The sequence below is a fragment of the Trachurus trachurus genome (genome assembly GCF_905171665.1).
Source record: "Trachurus trachurus genome assembly, chromosome: 9".
Taxonomy (NCBI): Eukaryota; Metazoa; Chordata; class Actinopteri; order Carangiformes; family Carangidae; genus Trachurus; species Trachurus trachurus.
This window is the reverse complement of record NC_139895.1, coordinates 15,617,301-15,636,054: the sequence shown is the minus strand read 5'-3', so window position 1 is coordinate 15,636,054 and position 18,754 is coordinate 15,617,301. Positions and strand designations below refer to the sequence as shown.

The window sequence follows — 18,754 nt, the reverse complement described above, 5'->3', positions numbered from 1 at the left end:
TAGTAATTTTTTTTATTTTATTTTATTATTATTTTTTTTAGCTTTATTCTCTTTTATTGTATCTAATCTTATCAAAGTTAATGTTTAAACAAAACTAACAAACTATCAAAAAAATCTGTAATACAGTAATTTGTAATTGTTACATTACATTATCATCATTCCCCAAACCAAAACATAAATGAATATTAACTGATAAAATTTGAAAAATCTTTTCAAACACTTCCACACAACTATTAAAAAAATAAAAAAATATTGCTGGAATGAATGCTGTATTAATACAAGTGTCAAACAAAATGTGCGTAGGCAAGTAATTAATGTCAGCATTAATCTTACATGACAGGATTGCAAATATGCAGGATCTGAAGCCAGAGGAAGTGATTTTGTCATTTCCGATTTATTATTAAGGTGGGAAACAGGAGACTTGCAGCAGTTGTTAAATCATAAAAAGCAGAAGACACACAAGCTGTAGTGATTGTACAAGTTGTGTTTTCAGGGTTTCACACAGCAGAATCAACCGGGTTAAAAAGTGCATTCAATGTCTTTTTTGATTCTCTTGAAGACAGCATATTACTCAAACGTTACTCTCAACATCTCCACACGCAGTATAATGACACAGATAGATGTACCCCTTTACAAAGACTGATTTCAACACACAACCTCGAATGAAAAACAAACACCAGTGATACAGATTTCTGTGACAGATAAGTTTCCTGATGTGGTCCTGCTCCACATTATGTGCATATCACTGGAATGAATACAAAGGCATAATCTTCTGGCCATTGAAAACGAAGGGATTTGTAAAAGAGTGGCCAGGCTGCTTTAGGGATCCAGTTTAAACAGCAGGCATGCAGATTCCCTGTGCTTCCCACTGATGTAAAAAATAAATATCAGCATGTTGTTGTGACATCTGACATCACACTGGGGGGCTGAGTGACAAGCTAAGGGAGAAACGTGTATGGGTTCAGGTCTATAATGATAAATACTGCAAAATGCTCACATCAAACCATTTACATCCACTGATTTATAAACTTCTCAATGCATACTGTATGTACATATTTCTATATATAAATAGACATGTGGAATGTACTTTCATTTACATTAGCAAAGGCAGGTAAAGGTAGAGCATGTCCTCCTGTCATCATATACATAGCATTCACTTTTTTTTTAATCACTTAGTATCCACACGGTCAAATATTGTCTGTATCACTAACATTAGTGTTAAAGGACCTAAAACAGGATCAGCTGTGGTCCTCTAGTACCAGCACCGGACATTTTTAATTTTTACCCTGAACTGAGTCTTGCAGGCAGTACTTCCAAACTGCAGCATGTTCTCATCTGCAAGTCAGTCTTTTATCTTCCACATGGTTTATGTTAGAAACCACGGTGAGACTGGAGTCTGAGAAGGGATCTGAGAAGGAGGCCGCTAGGAGTCTCAGGTCACAGTAATAACAGTCTAATGACCTAAAAATAAAAGTGTGTTCTGGTTTTTTTTAGCCTGAAATATCGGCACACGTCAGCTGACCAACTTCATTTTCCAGTCGTACAACGTCCTGAATTAGATCGTAACTCTTCAAACTGAAGGGATCCTTCGCAGTGCGTTGGTCTGTGCGTTTACTTTAAAACGATGTTAAAACTCTAAAACATCAGTGTTGCCTAAAGGCTCAGCTCAGACCTTGTGGGAAACAAAACGACGATTTTTGTTTTTATATAGAGAAATGATAATTTCACTGTTTATGATATGATACTCATGGCCCCATGATCCATGATCTATTAGTGTTGTCGCTTCTCAAAAGGATTGTGGATTTGATGGTACCACCTCACACACGTCTCAGTCTGGATTCCCTTGATTGTTAAAGGACGTTGACACACAGACACTTTTACAGTTAGACAGTTTGGGTCCTTTGACACCGACGTGAGCTACGGACATTTGACAGGTATCATGAATTGACTTCTCACTGGCATCAGGATTAAACTGACACATTTTCATGAAGTCATTTCATATTAAAATAAAAAGGTCCTTTAGCAATCAAAGGCTGAACTGTCCAGTTAACACAACAGGATTATATTTGTTCCAACAAGGACAGATGTGACAGATGTGACCTGTGTAGTACAGCTACTAAAATAACAGTCTTATTTCTTTCTCTGATGCCCCCGTCTCATTTTTTTTCACTGACTAGAAACATCACATCTGTGTGTTTCGTCTCTGCCTCAACCATTGCCGAGAAAATAAAGTCATTGTTAAAATCAACCACTGGTAATGAATAGGTCTTTATCCCTTAACCCGTGTGAGCCCTTCTCTGTCCCCACAGAGCAGAAGACCACAGTCCTTCCCACACAGCGTCAGAGGAAACTGTAGGAGGCTGTTTGGAGTTTAAAGCTAGAATCCTGCTCAGTGATGGGAGCCATGCGGGAAGGATCTGGTCCTCCTGGAGGCGGCCCTTCACTTCCCATCTCTCCGTCGCTTCACTTCTTTCTGCTGCTCATCATCAACTCCATTGAGTAAAACTGCCTGAGACTGAAGGCCGGATGATGCCTTTAGGAGAAGGCTTGGATCCAAACCAGGACATCTGCAACCAAAGACAAACCAGTCACCAGATTAGGCTCAAAGGAATCTGGAAAATGTATCATTTTATGTTAACCTTCTGAGGGCCAAGTTAAGACTTTCTTTTTTCATACCCTTGTGTTTTGCCAAGTAAAACATATATTCAGAATCTGGATAACCTCAGCTAATTACTAACATCAGTCAGTAAATACTTCTGTACAGTACAATAAGGGTTAAGGGTCCATAAAATAAAACTAAACTAAAAACTTGAAATTGATTTTCCCCTTATCTTATAGATAAAAGCTGCAAACCACAATAAAGGAAAATAAATCAGTATAGAAAGTTGGACACATTATTTTGAGTTGTTCTTGGCGTGATTAGAGTTGCTATCTTTATTCAAACACAAGTTATGCTAATTCCTTTGAGTGTTACTTTGCTACACCACGTATGCGACTTGTCTAATCCTTTTGTCTGTATTCTGTCACTAAATAAACTTTAACCAACATCTATTAATTCTGCGCCCCATATGCAGAGGCTACAGTCCTCGCTGCATGTCATTCCGCCTCTCTCTGCCTCCCATTTCCTGTCTCTCTCTCGACTGTACTATCGATTAAAGTAAAAAAATATACAAAAAATAAATAAATTCTGAGCTCACAATAAAATAGCTCTGCCTCAATTTAGTCCGTGTATGAGGCCCTATTCTGTGACATGACTGTATAGATGTCGCTAGCTAAGAATGAGGACGAGGACTGATCGATAACCACACAGAGAAAGCAGCAGTGTGGTAGAAAAACAATAAGACATCTCAAAATGTGTTCTAACCTTGTTCATACAAGTTCCATTACAGGAACAATAAATTAACAATAAAATACTTGAATCTTGGCCGATCAATTATTTGCAGGGTCTATATATCTTATCTATATTTATTATAACAGAAATATTCAAATGAAAGTCATCTGTTTTATTAAACACTGACCTTGTACTCCAAAGTCTGCTTCAGCATGTCCTCCTCCTCACGAGTGAAGGCGAGCAGCACAGACACAGCTCGTATCAGTTGATATGCCTGAGGGAGACACACAACACACACTCAGACTGGCTGTGCAACGCTGAGTCACCGCACACGAGCAGACCCGCCGCACCGAGTGTCGACTCACCTCAGCGTCTCTGGACGACATAAACTTGAGGACGACATGTTTGAGATACTCAAAGTTGATTTCTCGCGAGTCGTTGAGGTCTGATGTGTTGGTTACGGTGGTTTTGCTGGTCGGGGGGCTCAGGGCGGATGCTGGGGGGGGCTCAGAATAAACCCTCTCCTGCCTTTCTGCTCTGCTCTCAGGCAGCTTCTCCTTCATCTCGGCTTCTGGCTCTGGCTTCAGCTTCTACAGAGATCAGAGAAAGGAAAAAGAACATACAGCTGCTTGTATATACACAAAGAGAGAAGATAAACATGAACCCTGTAAAACGTCGAACAACCCGAGCTCATTCTAAACCAGTTCTCATTTTATGCAGACCTGGAGTGTTTGATCTGCGCTTGAAGAGATCAGTGAAATTAGCAGACGTGGAAACAGGGTTTTGGTGTTCAACTCAGAGGAGAAAAAAAGTCCAGATGACATCATCCAGATCAGGTTGCCTCAATTTGAATTTAAAAAACTGAATGGACCAACCACCTTGATAGAGAAGTTTTCAGCATGTAATCATCTCCCTACCACGACAACAAGACAGATTCATTTTCTCTCACCAGTTCCTTCTGCAGTGTCCTCTTCAGTTCTGCCAGTCTCTGCTGCAGCTGCTTGATCGTCTGCAAGACAACGGCCAGGATAATGACTGACTGACTCCAGTATATCTAAAGGATCTATTTGCTCTCAGATTAAAAGGATGTAAGGTTGAGGTGTGAAGCTGTCGGACCCTGTTCTTGTCGCTCAGCTGCTGCTCCAGCTCTCTGTTGACTTTCTGAATGTGATCCAGATCGTCCACCGTCACGCTGCCGTTCTGATCCTCCTCGCACACCTCAGGGCTCTGCAGCTGCTCCGTCAGAGTCTCCACCTCCACCTCCAGGTACATGATCTGCACCACACACAAGAAACCAGGGACAATTCATGTTTCATTAGTGGCTTTTTACGGAGCAGCAGATTATTTGTGTAATAAGTGTAAATAGAAGAGTTGGAGATGTTCAAGTCTACATCCTATGTCGGAGAAACTCTTTACATTCCATGAGATGATGTATATTTAAGTATATTTACATGTATATGATGCTGTGACCATGTGTGTGAACACTGACCCGTGCCTGGCAGCTGTCCAGCTGCTGAGTCTGACTGAGCAGCTCCGTCCTCAGGCCCGACAACTGGGAGTCTCTGTCCTGCTCCATCTGCTCCAGCTGAGCTCGCAGCCGCTCAACCTCCTCCTGGAGCTGGACCGCAGATGCCTGCCGACTCTGCACCTCTACAACCCACACACACACACACACACACACACACACACACACACAAACACACAAAGCAATTTACTAACACCAATCAGACTAAAATACATGTTTCAGTTATTTTGTCAGCTTCCTATTTATCACTATCTTTAAATCTTAGATGACATTTTCAGTTTTGTTATGTTCTGATCAAAGATGCTCAGATATACCAGTGTTGTTGTCTACTAATTGTAGTTATAGGTAATTTAAGGTAATAAAGGTAAATTTAGTCTAACCCAAAGACGACCATGCTACATTATCCAGGTTTGGAAATCAATCAACAACTTGCTCCTGTGTGTGCGTGCGTGTGTGTACCATTCTGGAGAGTCTTGATGTCCTCTTCTCTCAGCGTCAGCTTCTCAGTGACAGTGGTCACTTCCTGTTGTGACGACTGAAGGGATGCAGACAGCTCTCCAACCTGACATCAAGTGAAAACTGTTTTCATTACACAAGCACAAGAGTCTCAAACCAGCTCTGAATTTCTTCCACACTGCCTTCACACAGTGAGTCAGTGTACAGGAGATTCAACCAGTTACTACATTCATAGATTCAGGTACTGTTTCCACCAGAGCTGTGAAGATTAAAGGATTGTGTTCAATAAAGATAAGTGATATCAGCTTAAACACATTGTTTTCCTCATTTATGACTATGCAGGAGATGAGGTCACAGTTTAGGACCAGTTAATGCAGAAAAAACCTGGTCACTTTATATGTTGTGGTACAGATGGTGGTTCCTGCATTGTTTGTGAAGGAGCATGTTAGCTGTTGTCTTTCTGCATGGTGTGTGTTCACCCACACACCTGCGTTTGCAGCTCCTCCTTCTGTCGTCTGGTTTCTTCCAAAGCTTTGGCGATTTCGGTGCTGACTGTCTGTCGGCTGTTCAGCTCCGTCTGAGGGGACAGACACAAACAGGAAGTGAGGAGTATGAAAACACCTGAATCGGTTCCTTGAGCATTCTGGTTTTTATCTTCACTGAGTTTTTTTATTTTAGTTGTTTTGAGAATTTCATTTCATTTTCAGTCCAAGTAAAATAATCTGTATCACTATGCATGAAGACGACAACTATCTAAGGCTGTGTGTTTCTGACCCAAGACATATTTTTATGCATTTAGATACTGAATAGATGGACATGTCACATTACATTTTCCTATTTTAAACCACTGAATATCAGCAGAGAATACGATAAATGTGTATCTAATCTAATCTAATCTAATCTAATCTAATCTTAAATGGTTGTTACCCTGCATTCCTCCAGCTCCTCTGTCTGCTGCCTCAGTGTAGAGTTCACATCATCCCTCTGCTTCTCCAGATCAGCCTGACAGGAAGAAAAAAGGAAAAATACAACTTGACACTCGATCTTCAACTAATATATTTACATTACCAATTATCTGACATCTGATTGAGACAAAAAAAAAGACAGTCACATGAAAATAACTGGAATAGTTTATAGCTCGCACACAAATCTGGGACGAATAAACAGATGAAGAACGTACCACTTTGTGCTGCAGTGTCTGTTTGTCTGTCTCTAAACAGCTGATGCTTTCCTCCAGTCGACTCGTCTTCTCCTGACTCTGCTGCTGTAACAAACTGACCTGCTGATCGAGAAAGGCTTTCTCCGCACTCCACTCTCCTCGCTGAACAAAGCACATATGAGCACAATTAGAATATACATCCTTTTATCTACTTTTAACCAAATTAAGAATCACGGCATATTTACTCAAAAAGAGCTTGCATGCAAAGGACTATTGTCTTAATTAATGATAAGAAATGCAAATGTGGTGTAATTTACTCTCTTCTGGATGTTTGGTTGACTGGAGAGCAGTAATATAGAGTATTAGACAGCATGGGAATGGCGGCAGGAATTGACTAGATTTTATAAATCTAGAGTTTGATCCTTTGTTTGGTTTGTCAACCTGGAGCAGGCAGGTGATAGGCAGATCTAAGCCTCTAAGTCAGAGTTCAAATTCATTCATCGAACACAAACAGGCAGAGCTGGAGAAGTCATTTCGAATGACAGTATGTTTCTATGTATGTGCAATAATGGTATTTATTTGCATTTTGAGTATAATAACACTTTCTGATGGCTCTCATAGAGTGCTGAAAGTGTTTGCTGAACAGGTGTATAATAATGTGTTGTTGTACTGAACAAGGTCAACAAATTTTGTTTCATTTCGTGTGATGAAAGTTGCGGTCCTCACCAATTTCTCCATGTGCTGCTCCTTCTCCGTGGCTTGCTGCTCTGCACTTCTCAGTCTCTCTGTGCTCTCTGTGATCTGCTGCTCCAGATTAGCAACCTGAAACACAGACCAGCACAGTGACTTGACTGTGACCGGACTCTCAACGGTGTGAAAACATCATCAGTGAGTCAACAGACACAGAAATGTTCAGGTGGACAACCAAAGAAAACAAGAAGCTGCGTAGAGCAAATGTTGCTCTAGTGTGTGATTTCTAACCTGGGCATCTGTTCTCTCTCTGTAGGACCTTGAGGAGTCGTCTTTGTGTCGGAGGAGGGTCTGCAGCTCAGTGATGCTGCAGCTCATTCTGGAAACCTGCGGCCAGACAACAAAGATACATGTTTAGCCAGAGGGAATTGTGAGATAGTTTTTCCTTTGATGATGTAGTCTGTTTAAAGGATGAAAGCTGGGGAAACAACATCTTTAGAAAAGGGAGTACACAAGGTTTTTTTTCCCCCTTTCTTTCTTTTTTTTCCCCCCTGACTGCTGCTGTCTTTATTCAATTGCCCCAAACAAGGAGGCATAGGCGCCTAGAGAGAAACTGCTGCACCCAGCATCTTTTGTCTGAACAACTCCTCCTAGTTGAAAATCTGAGCAAGGTGTTGTCCCTGCAGCAACTTGTTTTTTTTGTATATTTTTGGGTTTATTTTACCTTTATTGACAGGTTGGTTGTTAGAGACAGGAAATGGGGAGGCAGAGAAAGGGGGAATAACATGCAGCAAAGGGCCACCCGATGCGGGGTTCGAACCGGTGCCGGCTGCAGAGAGGACTATAGCCTCTGCACATGGGGTGCCCGCTCCACCCACTGAGCTAAACGGCCTCTCTGCAGCAACTTATTTTAAGGGACTGGGTCACTGAAAGCAACTAGTTTTGCCCATCTCAGCTGCTCAACTGGGTATGACAAGGTCCACAACATCTGTATCCCCAGGTCTTACAGATCTGTTTGCTCACAGTATGATAATGAACGCAGGACTTTACCAGAGATTAGGTTTCAGGTTATTACCTGAGCCTCCAGAGAGCTGACAGTATCAGCATGGTTTGTCCGAACAGCCACCAGCTCCCCTCTAGTCTCCTCCAGACTTTGCTCCAGGCTGGACTTCTGAAAACTCAACAACAGCAGCACTGGTAAACAACACACTGAGGTTCTGCCACTATTTCTTTCCCAGCACATTGATACAACTATTAAATAGACAGGGAGAGGGTCTATTAAAGTTTTAAAATCCATTACCCATCCAATGTCTATTATTATAACATAGACAAACAGACAGAAATCTAAATGACTTAATCTATTGGACACGGGTCTAAACTCAGTCCTCACCTCCTGGAGAAGCTCCTGTAGATGTTCGTCCTGGCTCAGGTTGCCCTGAAGTCGTCTCTCTAGGGAGGTCACTTTCTTCTGAAGGTCCGCCAACAAGCGCTCCTTGTCCTCCTCTGTCACAGCAGCCTGGTGAAAGACCAAACAACCCACAAAATTAGTTATATAGTGTCGTATCCCTGTGACTTAATGTTTCCACTACCTGGCTCACACTCTTTCATCAGATAGTTTTTATAACTTGCTCTACTTATTTTCTTCTGACCTTTTGTTGCTGCAGCTTCAGGGCGTCGTGTTCGGTCTGTAGATCCTGGAGGGACTTCTCCAAAGACGTCACCATGATCTGTGACTGAAAAGCAAAAGTTCACAAATGTATTTTCTCTTTGACTGAACAGTGCTTTTTTATTATTACATTTAAGGTTTGAATTTTCTCAGTGCAGCTAATGCTCCACAACTGACCTTCTGGAAGTCTTCAGAGACCTGCTGGATGACTGACTGCAGCTCCCGGCATCGTCCCTCCAGCTCACTCATCTTCTTCTCTGCCTCCTCTCTGAGCAGCAGCAGCTCCTCTCTGCACAAATAAAATCAGATGCACTCTGTCTCATTTCTTTTCTTTTACAAACAGGCCATAATGAATCTCGTCCTCTTTTTCATGCATTCAATTGTTCAGGCTTTGTTATCTAATAGCGCAGGAATACTGGGAAAACACTGTGTGTAAAGACAGTACTTATAAATCCATCCAGCCCATAAAGCTCATGATCATGGCGTAATACTATAAAGATGGAGCTCACTTACCGCTCTATTTCCAGCTCAGAGTTAAGTCTGCTGCTCTCCTCGTGCTGCTGTTCCAGAGTGCGGAGCTTCCCCCGAGCCTCGGACAGGTTTCGCTTGGCGGACTGAGCCTCAGCCTCTTTCTGCTGGAGCTGGAGCTCCTGCTGGGTCAGCTGCTCCTCCTTCCTCAGCAACTGGTCAACATGAATGGGGAAAAAAACAAACCATGATCTAAAGGAAGCACGACTACAAACCCTAGTGAAATAAAATCCCAATTCAAAACATACACTGTGCCAAAAAGGACCTGTACACTGAGGCTCACACACTGCCACTGACTTTAAATTACGTCTTTCTTTTCAGCTCGTCTCCAGTTTTGAATTCAATCTCGCACAGCATTACTGTTTTTTTGAGATGCTACAAAAGTAACTCCACATGTACGCACCATGTGTTTAACTTTAGCGAGCTCCTGCTGCTGAAAGCCCTCCAGTTCATCCAGGTCATCTCTTTTCTGGAAGAGTGCTAAGCTTTGCTCCATCATCTCGTCTAGTCGGGCTGACAGGGCAACCTTGTCCTAAACAAACACAACAGTTACACCGATGAGCACCAGCGTTGTCCTCCCATCTAAGCTTTTAATAGAAAGTGCTAAAGTTCCCTGTGGACATTTTGACTCCTATTAGTGCTTTGGAGCTGTCAGCTTCAGATTGATTACAGACAAACAAACAAAAAAAAAAGCTGGACAGAGAAGCTAGACTCTTCTCCTCATGGTTGTTTCCTCCACCAACCAGTCAGGTTGCAGTAAATGTGGTCAAAGTCTCTCCTTCCTGAGTTATAGCATTGTGTAAAGGCCAGAAGTGTTTTAACAGAACATTATGATGTCACAGTGAAGTTGACCTTTTGACTATTTGGATAGAAAAATGTTATCACCCAATTTTGGCTTTTGACTTTTTTGACATTTGAGTCATCAGTAACCGCTTCATCCTTAAAGGGATAGTTTAACATTTTGGCAAGTTGTGACCTGCACATTCACTACGCTATGAGATAATAACGGAACGTTACGAGACAGAGTTGTTTTTGAGGCAAATGCAGAGACTGCTTGCCGAAAAACTGGTTTTGCATAAATTTACCTCAAAAACAACTCTGTCTCGTAACGTTCCGTTATTATCTCATAGCGTGGTGAATGTGCAGGTTACAACTTGTCCACGAGAGCGTTTTGGAGTTGTTGGATTGTGTATTTGATGAGTTTGATGAGGGAAACCTCCGTAGCGTAGCTCTGAGCAGCTTGCGTTCTAAAAATAGCTTGCACCGACAATTAAAGATAACAAACCTACTGCTATGACTATAGGGATTATGGCAATGGGCCAATTTGCCAAAATGTTGAACTATCCATTTAACTCTAAGGATTGACTGACTACAGAGAAATTACTGAGACTCTGTGTCCACAAGAATAGGACAGATTGACGACTTGAAAACATAATTTCTCCAGCCCTGGCTGTCACTGGGCTCTTTTTTACAGAAATTGTACAGATGTTAACTCTGTGGTTGCTTCATTGCACTAATCTCATGTAGCCTACATTTTGAGAGAGAACGACTCAAACAACCAAAATCTAACACAGCTCTGATCACTTCCTTCCTGAAGCAGCAAGTCATTTCTCAGCAGCTCATGATAAGCAGGTGTATTTAACAGCACTTTCACTTTTGAATTCAAATCTGGTTTTTCTTCAGTTTTCACACCAGCCCAGAGAAACCAAACAAAACAGCATCTTAAAGCAGTACTTTAAGTATTGTACTGCATTTGCTTTTAGAAAAAGTCTTATTTTAAAATCTTCAAATAGCATGACACTGATAGGACTAACCTTTTCCACATCGGCCATCTTCTCCGTCCATTCCTGTAGATAAATAACAAAAAAAAAGATGAATACACAGGCTCCAGGTCAGCACTGTGCTATGTGGTGGAGAGAGCGGCGTTTACCTGGTCCTTCTTCTCTAGTGCTAGAGCCATGCCCTCTGCCATTTTGGCTCTGCTGACCTGGTGAGTCTCATTCTGCTCCTGAAGTTTCTTTATGGAGGCTGAGCAGTGACAGTGAAGGAGAGAGACAGAGAGGAAAACATGGAAACCACAGAGAGAGGTTTGTATGTGGCCGAAGAGAACAGAAGGATTAAAGAGCACAGACAGTGGCACCATTAGTAGCTGTGAAAAGTTTTGAGTCGGATTAAGAAGTGTGCTCATCTCAGAAGCAGAGAGAGGCAAAGATGAGCAATGCATGGAAAATGACGACGTTATTAGAAAGCAGTCTGTTGACGCTAACATCATGTGTAAGAGATTTAGGGGAAAAAATCCACCCTGGTGTCATGAAACAAACTCCTAAAGACTGTAGAAGATTCAATGTTGGTTCAACCTCAACATTAAATAACAACAGGCTGTGCAATTTACCACTATCAGAGGTAAAAGCTCACTCCTCTTTAACAGGAACTAACATGTGAAAGTTAGATCTGAGGGATGCAAAAGGGAAGAGCTACAGGGCCAAAAAAAAAAGAAAACATTAGAAGGGCCTCAGGAAAAATGATTAATCCTCTGAGAAGTGAGAACTTGATCTGCAAACCTGCTGATAAACCTTAATGCCCACTGGATACAGTTGCATCACTTTCCAGCTCTGCTATCGCAGCGTTTCAAAAACAGAGCGCCTCATTTCTCATCGTTTTCATTGGTTCAACATTTCTTTTGTTTTACAACTGAAAAAAAAGGACTTTGTGACTACACTGTTTTTAATCTTTATTTTGCAGATGTGTTTATACTGAGACAAGAAACACCCTGGCATCCCTTGTCCCACTTCACTGACTTCACCTAGCTACTACGTGAGTGAGTGAAGATACAAAGTCACAACAATGAACGAGTGAAATGCATCATCAAAATAAAATAAAATGATCTCATCATGTGTCAGATGGACACTGGCTATGGATCATCACAGGTTCATCTCCGGCCGTGTTGACCAAGCCTGCTGCTGCACAGCAGAGTGCAAATGAACTGATCTAAGTTTCAGTCTCAACTTCAGGTATGAAAGTCGCCCAAAAAAAAGTTAAGATTCAACATCAAGAGCATGAGTTAAATACTAGCAGTCACGGACAGAAAAAAAGTAGTTAAAGACATCAACATCATAAGATGCAAAAAATACACAAGATTGCAAGATATTTAATTCTTGTGTGCGTACTGTGTACATCCCACTGAAAACAATGGATGTACAACCACCACTGTGGGGAAATATAGGAAACTGTTGTGTGCTGCTGCTACAGCAGAAGTGTGGGGCAGACAGAGCAAAGGCAGATGCTCACACAACCCTGAATTACTGTGCTGAACAAGTATTAGTGGAAAAGGTCTGAGGGTGGATTTTTACATAAAAGGGGAAAAGCACCAAGAGCTCCCGAAGCAAACCTCTAAAGCCCATGATATTAGCATCTGGAGTAGAGAAACCTGTCGTCACAGGAGGAAGTGAGGAAGCGCTAGGTGATGGTTGCTAATAGCCAACAGACAGATGAGAGAGAGAGAGGAAGCTAAGTGGGAGGAGAGTAGAGGTACGTACAATCCTGATGCTTTTCTAATGCAATTTCAAGCTTGTCCTTGGTCTTCTGCATAATTCGTAGCTGCTCAGCGTAGTCTAGTGTTGGGAAGTAGGGTGATGGGATGGGGTATAAACACACACATACACACACACACAACCACACACCAACACACAACCCACACAAACATGAGGAGGAGGAACAGGCAGATGTCGGTAAAGAGAGGCAAGAGAGAGAGTGAATAAAAGGAGAGGGAGAAAACAAAAGGGAGAACATGGTTGAGAAATAATGGAAGGTAAAACTAATGATTTTCTTATCTGAGAAAACCATACTGGTTAAAAGGCATGCGGCCAATGTGCGACCTTTAACCTCTTCTAAGGAACTAACATAAGGCACCCAAAGGAAAGAGAAGCTATTATACTTAGTAGAGGATAAAACATCAAATCATTACATTTTTTATATAATATAATTATATATATTATATAATATGACTATTAAAACCCATTTAAAACCTCTAGTTTTTGTCAAAAATGGGAACAGCTGGTGATGGAAAATGAAAATCCTCCATACACCAAACCATCTCATTTCAGTTTGGCCTTCACAGTCTTCTATGGCTACGAAAGGTCAACACCTTTGTAGGCCCTGTCCTCTGGAGGATGCAGCTTTTGTGTGAAGTGTTCCTTGACCTCTGACATTTAAGCATCAAAATCCAGTTAAATTAATTAGAGTCCAGTTGAAAATCTGTGCCAAATTTGAAGAAATTCCTTCAAGGTGTTATTGAGATATCTTGTTGATGAGAATGGGACGGACGGACAGAAGACCTCCGGTCACAGCGGCCAGCGGCGTGGAGGCATAATAATTATTCCTACCATGACTATAAGGCCCATAAACTGTTTATAGTTGTAGTATACTGACTTTCAGACCCATAGTGTGTTATACAATAACATTTAGATGGTTGTTTCAGATGCATGATCCTGTCAACTCAGACACATCGGCCTGTCTGTATCTCTATATTTCTGATGATCTTGGACTTTATTAAAAGCGCCTTTATTCATAATGGATGCTATAGTGGTCTTAGAGAGAAATAGAAGTAGATAAATTGAAAGTGCTCTAGGCTTCAGGCTGATGGTTTACTGCATCATTAACAGGTTAAATAATACAGTGTAGAAAAGACTGTGCTGGTTAATGCATCAGCCTTTTATCAGATGACAACATAAGTGGGTCGTTTGATATGACTCTGATGTTATTGAATTAGAGAGAGGATTGGATCTCTTGTTACAAGGCCAGTGCGGGACCGCTACAAGATTTCTCTGATGCTCTGCCAGATGCTTAGACTCAGCCTGACATGTCCTACCTGAGAGCTTGGCCTCCAGCTTCCGGATCTGGTCGTTCCTCCGGAGAAGCTGGGCGGGCAGGTCATCCCTGGAGCTGCTGCCATCGGACGCCTGGAGACACAAACACAACAGTGTTATTCAACAGGCCGATACTGATCACATATGTAAATCACTCACACCGAGATGCAACAGTCAAAGAGTTTCAGTGGTTACTTCTTTTTGTTAGTCTTTGAATCTTTTGACTGACTAGATATATGGGGACGGTATCGGTACTGGTAAACTACAGGTGGCATATGTAAAAAAAAAAAAAAAAAAAAAACATGCATATAATAAGCTAATGTTTCAGCTGACACTATTTGGGTCTTTTTTTTTCTTTTTACATTCATTTTCTTTTTAACTATTTATTTCATGCATTTATTCTAGAAAATGACAGCTTATGATACCAGGTGCCATCAGCCAGTGTCATGACAGGAAGCTGGGTTGGGTGGTTTTTATTTTACCAGAAACACGACGACACACACAATCACTTCACTTTTTTACACACATTATTGTTGTTGATAAATGAGAGTTTCCAGTGTCTGGTTTTTAATGGAGTTGCAAAAAACTGTCATCATGATGAATTACGGTGACGGATGGGCAAACACAGCAGTTTTATCAATAGAGAAATAAATCTACAACACAATAAATACCTTACAACTCCATTTTTTCTTTGCTTTTTTCCCCTCTTGTCTGCATTTTGTCCTCTCATCGTTCAACACCATCTCCAACTCCATTTTTTATTTTGACTGACTTTTCTATTTTCTGTTTTTGTGTTAGATGGGAAACTTCATTATTTACATGATATGTACGTATGTATGAAATTCCTCCTATATACCAAAATAAACATACATATTTCAACAGATCTACACTACAAAGTCACAACAAAGTAAAGGGGTTCAACTACTTTCTGAAGCCACTGTATCAGATGGCAGCAACGCGCCACTCAGCAACTTCACTAAATAATTTAACCAAGTGCAACTGAGATGGAGCTGCTACAGCCTCAGGAGTCTGGCTTCCCCTCGGAGAGATCCCACCGTTGGCTTCAGTGAACAGAGCTTCTCCACTGATATGGATTTCCTTTACAAACAAAGGCAGGAGCGTTTCTCTTCAAAACAATGTGGGAAAAGCTCAACAAGACCCTAAAAATATCTGAGTGCACAGCTGAGCCAACAGAAGCAGCGTTGAGGGACCAGAAATACAATTTTAAATAAGACAGAATCATAAATGAGTGTTTTCTTTTCTGGCGTTTGAATACATCCAGGTGTGAAAACAGGGCTTCATGTCACACTGGTTGGTCTTACGACTGGGAGTATCCGCCCTACACGCACCCAATACAAAAGAGTCACCAGCATTAATCTATAGTCACACCCAGTCCTGTCACATGGAGCAGCCCAACCGGTGACTGTTTCTAAAACCAAGGCTCCTATCAGCATTGGTTTCAAATTCCAGGATATTGCTGCGGGTGCTACAGAAACTAATTCACACTGACAAATGGCATGACAGCAAAGTCCACCGATCAGTTTTCAATCTGTTTTTCATTACATTGCAGGCAGAAAACAGTGTTCTCTAATCAATATGTGAGCAAAAACGTTTAGTTCAGAAAATACTGTGAAATGAGAAAAACAGTGCTCAGGTAGTCAGGGTGATGAATGTTTGACAAGAGCTTTTGTCACTGTCGAAATTACAGTTAAAGAGGTTTATAATTTGTCCTCTTGGCAGCTACTTCTTCACGGCAGACTATGCTACAGTGACTCAGTATAAGAAAGTGACAGAAAGGACAAGTGGACAAGGTCTAGCTGGTAAGCATACTGACTGCTTCTGTCGCGCCTTTTCTTTTACTGAAGCCAGAGGCAAAATAAAGACGCTGAGTGAAAGAATGAAATTTGAAAGCTGAACTCAACATTTCTTCTAGACTTGTCAGTAAACACAGCAGCTAGTGCTAACACTGGCTTTGTAGCAACAGCAGAATTTACATACAGCTCCTTTAATACCAAGCATCTATACATTTGGCAGTGATGTTGCACAATGAGGTGGTCCCTGGGGCTCAATAACACAGAGGAGAAGCAGTAAAAGGCTCTCATCCAGTCACAGAGGGGATTACTAATGCAGCTGGACCACAGCCATCAGCATCAACATCAGCTGCCAGAGAATCTCTGACGTTCAGACAACTGGCCCAAATATCAAAGACTGGACGACCAGGACTGACAGACATGCCATCTACACACATTTAAGGTGCTGCTGCGTGTGTTCACAATGAGTAGGTGTTTTGAGGCCTGACCTATTTTTTAATGTCTGACAGCTCAACACAGTGAGGTCCATTCAAGCACCTGTAAGAACAGATATAGCAACAATTGATCATGTGTTTTAAATATACTCTGTTGTCTGTGAGGATTTAGTCAGAGCATTTTCATCAGAAATGAATCTGCCAATGATCTTCTTAATTACTTCATTAGTCATTTTCTCCATAAAATGCTAGGCTATATAACTATAAAATGTTCAGTTAACTGAAACCTGAGGCAATATCATTAAGGCATTTCTTAAATATTCACTTTGCCATCATAAGAATCTCCTGAAATGCCAACGGGTTAATGGATTAGTCGATCAACACAAAAATAAACAAGCTACTATTTTAAAAAATCAATTCATCATTTAATGACTTAGTGGAAGTGCAGTGGTGTGTGACTCGACATCCTTTTTCAAATCCATGTGTTTACCTAAGGTAACATGACCCAAACCAACCATAGGAAACAATCTAACAGCCAGCAGTGTGCTATTCATTGACGTGAGCACAAGAGAAGATGAGCACAGAGCGGCACTCTTAACTCTGTTGTAATTTAATATCCACAAACACATGGTTCATTTTTTTTTTCACATCACTGCAACAAATGCCCGATTTAGGACGACATTTAGATTAGTGACACACTATGAAAACATTCAGTAGGTTAATTGAAATGAACCAGTAAGGACAAAGCTGCCCTGCTCCATCTCAAGAAAGTCAGTCAGAAAGAAATTCAAAATTAATCATTACTTCATTACAGCTTTTGGATGTTACGCAATGCAACATCCAAAAGCTGGTTACGAACCATCTATAAATCCACTACAACCATGATAGTGACTGGTGTTGATTTCACAGAGTTACTTACAAAGTCATCTCCCGAGTCTGCCCCCACTGAGGTGATGGATTCTTTACTGATGGTGCGTGGTATACGAACGCCACTCCGCGGTGCTGTGGCAGCCTCTTCTGCGATCTTCTTCTTCAACTTTGCAAACATATTATCTGCCCTTTCAGTATCTCTTTTTGAGTGCAGTTCCCAGTCTGTGGAGAGTAACTGACTTCATGTGATGCATTAAGTTTATGGCTCCTTGTTCTGAGGGCTGAAACAGAGCCACGTCCTTATGTGGTACCACTCAACAGACAGTTGTGCTGGGAATGTCATTCTGCTACATCTAGAAAAAGCAAAGAAAAAGACACTTATTTAAATGCAAAGATTGACAGTGTTTAACATAATGAGCCCAGCAAAAAAGATCAATGCACACTCTTTTTCAATCCTCTATCAACATCATACAGTATAATGGGTAAACATCAATGACAGATGTTTAATCTACTCTATAGGTCCTTTCCAGGAAGTGATCTAATTATTAGGCTATATAGAAGACTCTCATTAATGCTACAAGATATTTACCTAAAAAAAGCAACCAGTGTTTTGAAATAGACAAAATACATCCCACAACTGTCAAAAAAATACTACCTCTGATCAGAGTATTAGTCAAGACAGATGACAATCTTCTGACTACTCATTTACACACCTTTAAACATCCTTTAAACCTTTCAACACATGACCTTCTAATACAGCTCATAAAATCTATTACTGGGGTGATTACACTACTCATCCAAAATAATCGCAATGGAAAGCAAAAATGAAATTCTTCGGGACTTTGAAACTAAAAGTCTCTCCATGTCTGAGCTACAGTGTGCTCAAACTGTGAACTCAGTCTTCTAGCTAATGCGTTAATAGGTAACAATATGGGACTTACGGTGTCTTATCATGTCTATAATAAACGAACAACTAAACTGTCCGACTATGTTTTGACAGACAGCTAGCCAGCTAACTCTTGTAGCCATAACAATGAGAGTTAACGTTACCACCACTGGGTGATCTTAGCTGTGGCTAGCTTGCTCGTTCTCTGAAGTCGCTTCTTCTCTTACCGTATTAAACTCGAACAATTTCACTCCGTGGCGTTTTCCGAGTGCTCAATAACCGTACACTTCATTTTCTCTACATACACTCAAACAACAGCTACCGTAGTGACAGGCGACGTTGACGGTGTCCCGTCTGACAAGCTAGCTGTTGCTAACTGTGGAGCTACACGTAATCACCCAACACAGATGACTGTGACGTCACGGCAGGGACCCTCTGCTCATTGGCCAGACCCGGGGCTGTCGACTCGATGTGGGCGGAGCCACGAGAGACCAGCGAGAGACGCTGCCCTCCGAAAAAAAAAAGAAAAAAGA

At 41.3% G+C, this 18,754-nt stretch overlaps 1 protein-coding gene across 3 annotated transcripts; it reads right to left on the bottom strand.

The window, feature by feature from the left end:
* Positions 1-372: 372 nt before the first annotated feature.
* Positions 373-18,622, bottom strand: golga1 (golgin A1). 3 transcript variants are annotated; one of them, XM_083978955.1, is made up of 24 exons: positions 18,449-18,622; positions 17,385-17,688; positions 14,223-14,313; positions 12,892-12,966; positions 11,286-11,383; positions 11,170-11,202; positions 9,759-9,887; positions 9,341-9,510; positions 9,005-9,116; positions 8,811-8,894; positions 8,552-8,677; positions 8,237-8,332; positions 7,453-7,548; positions 7,198-7,293; positions 6,493-6,633; positions 6,240-6,314; positions 5,800-5,889; positions 5,316-5,418; positions 4,821-4,981; positions 4,448-4,606; positions 4,281-4,340; positions 3,697-3,921; positions 3,519-3,605; positions 373-2,567 (listed from the first exon to the last, which is right to left on the bottom strand). In XM_083978955.1, exons 2-24 carry the CDS (start codon positions 17,511-17,513, stop codon positions 2,487-2,489), a joined length of 2,517 nt encoding a protein of 838 aa, XP_083835081.1. In that variant the 5' UTR covers positions 17,514-17,688; positions 18,449-18,622; the 3' UTR covers positions 373-2,486. The 3 variants fall into 3 exon arrangements, with proteins under 3 accessions (XP_083835081.1, XP_083835083.1, XP_083835082.1); XM_083978957.1 differs by lacking the exon at positions 9,759-9,887; XM_083978956.1 differs by lacking the exon at positions 12,892-12,966.
* Positions 18,623-18,754: the final 132 nt, after the last annotated feature.

Excerpts from the sequence above, each read along its gene's own strand:
- golga1 (XM_083978955.1), bottom strand. The coding sequence starts at position 17,513 with ATGTTTGCAAAGTTGAAGAAGAAGATCGCAGAAGAGGCTGCCACAGCA. Across the intron at positions 11,384-12,891 it reads ATTAGAAAAGCATCAGGATT|CCTCCATAAAGAAACTTCAG; the intron begins GTACGTACCTCT and ends GTCACTGCTCAG. Across the intron at positions 8,678-8,810 it reads TGAAGCTGCAGCAACAAAAG|GCTGCTGTGACAGAGGAGGA; the intron begins GTCAGAAGAAAA and ends GTCTTTCACCAG.